This window comes from Bison bison, unplaced genomic scaffold, assembly GCF_000754665.1.
Source record: "Bison bison bison isolate TAMUID 2011002044 unplaced genomic scaffold, Bison_UMD1.0 scf7180017864254, whole genome shotgun sequence".
Taxonomy (NCBI): Eukaryota; Metazoa; Chordata; class Mammalia; order Artiodactyla; family Bovidae; genus Bison; species Bison bison.
In genome coordinates this window covers 2,859,609-2,864,971 of record NW_011494826.1, presented here as the reverse complement: position 1 = coordinate 2,864,971, position 5,363 = coordinate 2,859,609, and the positions used below count along the sequence as shown (strand labels likewise).

The 5,363-nt window shown below is 37.6% G+C and overlaps 1 protein-coding gene across 1 annotated transcript in view; it reads left to right on the top strand.

Annotated features, from left to right (window-relative positions):
• Nucleotides 1-5,363, top strand: part of LOC104994251 (leucine-rich repeat-containing protein 9) — a 160,912-nt gene that overhangs the window by 74,757 nt on the left and 80,792 nt on the right. The window contains exons 20-21 of the mRNA XM_010847764.1: nucleotides 1,797-1,931; nucleotides 4,153-4,330. Of these exons, the coding sequence (XP_010846066.1) occupies nucleotides 1,797-1,931; nucleotides 4,153-4,330 (313 nt within the window). The remainder of the gene's footprint in view (nucleotides 1-1,796; nucleotides 1,932-4,152; nucleotides 4,331-5,363) is intronic.

Genomic DNA, 5,363 nt, shown 5'->3' with positions numbered 1-5,363 from the left:
TATGGAGACTTAGCAGCAAATATTGGCCCAACAGGTGAAAATCCCTTCACCAATACAATTTCTAATCAATCTTTTGACTGCTCAAAGGAATCTGTATTTAGACAGTTTAGAACATCTCATGCCTCTCACAGTTTGGAGGCTCTGAGCAATCACATGTGGCCGGAAAAACCTATTCAGGCAGGCTAGAGGACTTCCAAGGGAGTTTGTAGGTTGAAACACTGTCACACCCAGGAATTATTAACTGGAGCTGTAAGCTAACTCTTTTTTCAGAGAGAGGTAGTGGGGGACAGGTGAAAGCACAAAGCAGAAAGTAGGCAGACTCTGGTTTTGGGGGTAGATTGCTCGAGAATTTCCAGGGAGACTCCTGAGGCTTGATCCCGCCTTTGTGTATGCCAAGCCTCCTTCCTCATGACCTTTGCCAGGGGCGGAGCTCGCTCCCCGCAGGTAATGGGATAAGTGCATTAAGGTTTCACTGCAAAAAGCAAAACCAAAATATTTTAAAAGAAAAGATCAGAAATTATCATTATAACCTTGAATTAGGGAAGAATTTACTATGTAAGAAATAAAGAGCATAAACTATAAAAGATTGGATTTGTCTCTCTTAAAATTAATACATCTAATCCTCAAAGGGTAGAAAGTCAAAAGACAAGCTATATACTGGGAAAAGAAATTTGCAACATATCTAATTGACAAAAGTAGATAAAATTAGACAAAATTACACAATTCTTTATATATCCAAAATGTATTAGGAAAAAGACAACCAATGAAATAGAAAAATGAGCAAAAGATTTAAACAGACACTTCACTAGAGAGGAAATCAAAACAGCCAAACAACTTAGGAAAAGATGCTCTACCATATTAATACTCAAGAAAATAAACATTAAAACTTTAATGATCTACCAATTTATGGCCACTATTAGGGGAAAAAAAAAAAAAACTCTTGACAATACCAAGTTTTAGCAAAGATTTGAAATAAAAGTTATTACAATTGGTGTAACCACTTTGGAAAACAAATTGACCCTATCTAGTAAAGCTGAATATATACATACCCTAAACCCAGCAAGTTATATACTCCAAAGATACTCTTGCATATGTGTACCAAGAGTCATGCACAAGAATATTCATAACAGCAGTGTTTATGATAGCAAAAAACCCTGAAATCAGCTCAGTGTTCATTGACTTTGATAAGGAAATACTATATAACAATGACATATGAATAAACTACAGCTACAGAATCTCATAGATACAATGTTGAGCAAAACAAGTTACAGAAGAATACAAATATTATTAAATTTTCACAAAGTTCAAATATGTGTAAGACTAATATTTTATTTATGGATATAAACATAGGTCTATAAAGAAAACAAGTAATGGTAGATACAAATTTTGAGATTATTTGATTGCTTCATAAGAGAATTGATTGATTCACTTGAGATGAGTGATGGCTTCTGAGCAGCAGAGAAAAAAGATTAGGATGGGACACACAGGGAGCTTCTAGGGTAGTAGGAATATTCTAGCTCTTAAACTGGCTCCATGGATGAATTACATGGTGTTTGTATTATAATAATCATTTCACAGTTTTATAAATATTATTTTATTATGGTTAAATAACTGATAAAAAATGAGCGAGATATATGATTTAAAGTACATCAAGTTACTGAAAACACTTTAAGACATAGAAAATGTCATATTTTATTCATTGGGCCAGCCATCTAAGAGACAGTTCTTTTAACTATATATAAATGGACCTTTACATAATATTTCCTTATTCATCATGTGTTTTTTTGTCTTATTAGTTCTCTCTCTTACGGCATTCTAGTACTAAAGAAGAGAGACCACGGATTCTCAGCATATGGCCTTCTGCCAAAATTCTGACACAGACTTCAAAGTTAGGACCACATTCACATATGAGTGGAAATTGGTACTTGAAGGTAAAAGCAATTCTATTAAACTTAATGTAAATATCTTAAGTTCAGTTGATTTTAGTCAGCTTTGCCCTTTATGTCATAAAGAGGGTACAGATAGGTAATGGGCAGAAAACTGGGAGAGACAAATTAAAATTGAAAGAGAAGTCAAGTTGTGACTAGCTGTGTCACAGGGCTAGACATCAGGGCTAGACCTCAGTGTTCCAGATGTTCAACTGGATTTGGAAAAGGCAGAGGAAGAGATCGAATTCGATCTCTGCCAACATCCATTGGGTCATAGAAAAAGCTAGAAAGTCCAAGGAAAACATCTACTTTTGCTTTATTGACTATGCCAAAGCCTTTGACTGTGTAGATCACAACAAACTGTGAAAAATTCTTAAAGAGATGGGAATACCAGACCACCTGACCTGACTCTTGAGAAATCTGTATGCAGGTCAAGAAGCAACAGTTAGAACTGGATATGGAACAACCAACTGATTCCAAACTGGGAAAGGAGTACATCGAGGCTGTAATTTAATTTGTATGCAGAGTGCATCATGTGAAATGCCGGGCTGAATGAAGAACAAGTTGGAATCAAGATTGCCAGGAGAAATATCAATAACCTCAGATATGTAGAAGACACCACCCTTATGGCAGAAAGCAAAGAGGAAGGAACTAAAGAACCTCTTGATGAAAGTGAAAGAGGAGAGTGAAAAAGATGGCTTAAAACTCAACATTAAAAAAACTAAGATCATGGCATCTGGTCCCATCACTTCATGGCAAATAGATGGGGAAACAATGGAAACAGTAAAAGATTTTATTTTCTTGGGCTCCAAAATCACTGCAGATGGTGACTGCAGCCATGAAATTAAAAGACTCTTACTCCTTGGAAGAAAAGCTATGACCAACCTAGAAAGCATATTAAAAAACAGAGAAATCACTTTGCCGACAAAGGTCTATCTAGTCAAACTATGGTTTTTCCAGTAGTCATGTATGGATGTGAGAGTTGGACTGTAAAGAAAGCTGAGCACTGAAGAATTGATGCTTTTGAAGTGTGGTGTTGGAGAAGACTCTTGAGGGTCCCTTGGACTGCAAGGAGATCCAACCAGTCAGTCCTAAAGGAAATCAGTCCTGAATATTCTTTGGAAGGACTGATACTGAAGCTGAAAGTCCAATACTTTGGCCACTTAATGCAAAGAACTGACTCGTTAGAAAAGACCCTGAAGCTGGGAAAGATTGAAGGCAGGAGGAGAAGGGGATAACAGAGGCTGAGATGGTTGGATGGCATCACTGATGTGATGGACATGAGTTTGAGCAAGCTCTGGGAGTTGATGATGGACAGGGAAGCCTGGCATGCTGCAGTCCATGGGGTCACAAAAAGTCAGACACGACTGAGTGACTGAACTGAACTGAGACCTCAACAGTGGTCACTCTAGCACAGGAATTTAGGATTAAGGTACACTACAAAACCAATGGGTAATAAACAAGAGGACTTTAAAGCTCAGAGCCAGAGACCAAGTCAAAAGTTTGGATGGTAAGATAAAAAGAATCAGGAATCCTGGCAAGGGAATAGGGGAACTAGTCAGAATTCACCCAAAACTAAGGAAAAATGTTATGGAACATCCACAGCTTCTTCATAAAGCAGCATGTAACCTCTTGCCAAAGGTAGAAACTGAGTTAAGAGAATCTGACCCTTGAAAATGGAAGATATTAGTGCCATTGATTTTATTACAGGATACAGAGATATTTAGCTGTGATGCTGGCTCAGTTATAGTCTTAGCTGACCCTGTGGGCAGTTCTGGAATAGCAATGGCCCTTTAAATCTGTCCTAAGTTGGGCTGAGAAGGCCAGGCCCTTCTTTCCCTTCATCATTGGGTAGGTGCCAACCTGGGAAGGGGCATGACCTTGAGCAAGGCTGCTCTCTGCAGCTGATGCTGTCCCTGAAGGGACTGACAGTTGAAGGCTTTCTGCCAATAGCACTCCCAGCAGCTGAGCCAAGTCCTTCACTACTGGGAAGCTGACTGGCACAGCTCAGTTTCTATAAAACCATCTAAGTCCCTCTTTGAGTTATAATCTCAAAAAGTAATCAAAATTTTACTTTTATGTAAATTAAGAGCTTTGCCATGTCTTTAGTTCCTAAAGGAAATTTTTTTTGATGTTACCACATTTGAATTATTTCATTAGCCTTTTTATAACAGTGAATTTTGATATGATTCAGAAATAACATATAAAGTGAATCATTCTACAGATAACTGCCTTAAATTTAGATGGGCAACATCTTTTTGAAATCACAAATTTAGAAAAACTGGAAAATTTGAAATGGGCTTCATTCAGCAACAATAATCTCACTAAAATGGAAGGCTTGGAATCTTGTGTTAACTTGGAAGAGCTCACATTAGATGGAAACTGCATCTCAAAGATAGAAGGTAAGATGTTAGATAATCCTAGAGTCTTAAAATATGAATGTCTAATTAAGAAGAATAAAAAGTGAGTAACACTAATAAAGGAATTTCTGAAGAGGAAGATCTTCCAAGAAGTCCCAAGAAGGTTTGGAGTAGAATATTCTAAGTCACTTCAGCAGTGTCCAACTTTTTGTGACCCTATGAACTGTAGCCCGACAGGCTCCTCTGTCCTTGGGATTCTCCAGGCAAGAATACCAGAGTGGGTTGTCATGCCTTCCCTCCTCCAGGGGATTCTCCTGACCCAGGGTTAGAACCTGTATCTCTCACGTCTCCTGCATTGGCAGGCAGGTTCTTAGTGCCAGTGGACTTTCATTTCCTCTGCCTTCCCTCCCATCTCTGAACCAGTGTTTACCATCTCTTAAGCCCAGAGTATTCTAAACACCTTTTAGTGGGATCTGTGGTTGGTTACTATATATAATGCACCCAACCAGCTGACTTTCATTTCCTCTGCCTTCCCTCCCATCTCTGAACCAGTGTTTACCATCTCTTACCAAACTTAGCATGTAACAAACTAGGCAGTAGTCAAGATCTATACCATTGCGTATATATTAATAAATGAATGAATGAGGCATACTTTTGAAAAAGATAAGTAGCCATACACACACACACACACACACACACACACATCAGCATACTTATCTAGGTATAGAATATTTCTGCATGTGCATTTTGGTAACAGGGTTGTCATTGAGAGAAGGTAAAAATTGAAAACCAAAGCCTGGGAAAGGGGCTTAATTTATTTGTTTTTGAATTGTTTTTAGCATGTGTGTGTGTACTACCTTTTTCATAAAATAGAAATTTTTACTTAAAAAAATTACATATGCAAAACAAGTGTTAATTATCTTTAAAATAGAATGTTTAACATTCGTTATACTTTATTTTAATGGTGATTAACGGTAGTTTATAAAAAAAGTGCTTGATCATAAGAATCACTTAGTTCAGTTCAGTTCAGTCACTCAGTCATGTCTGACTCTTTGTGACCCCATGAATTGAAGCA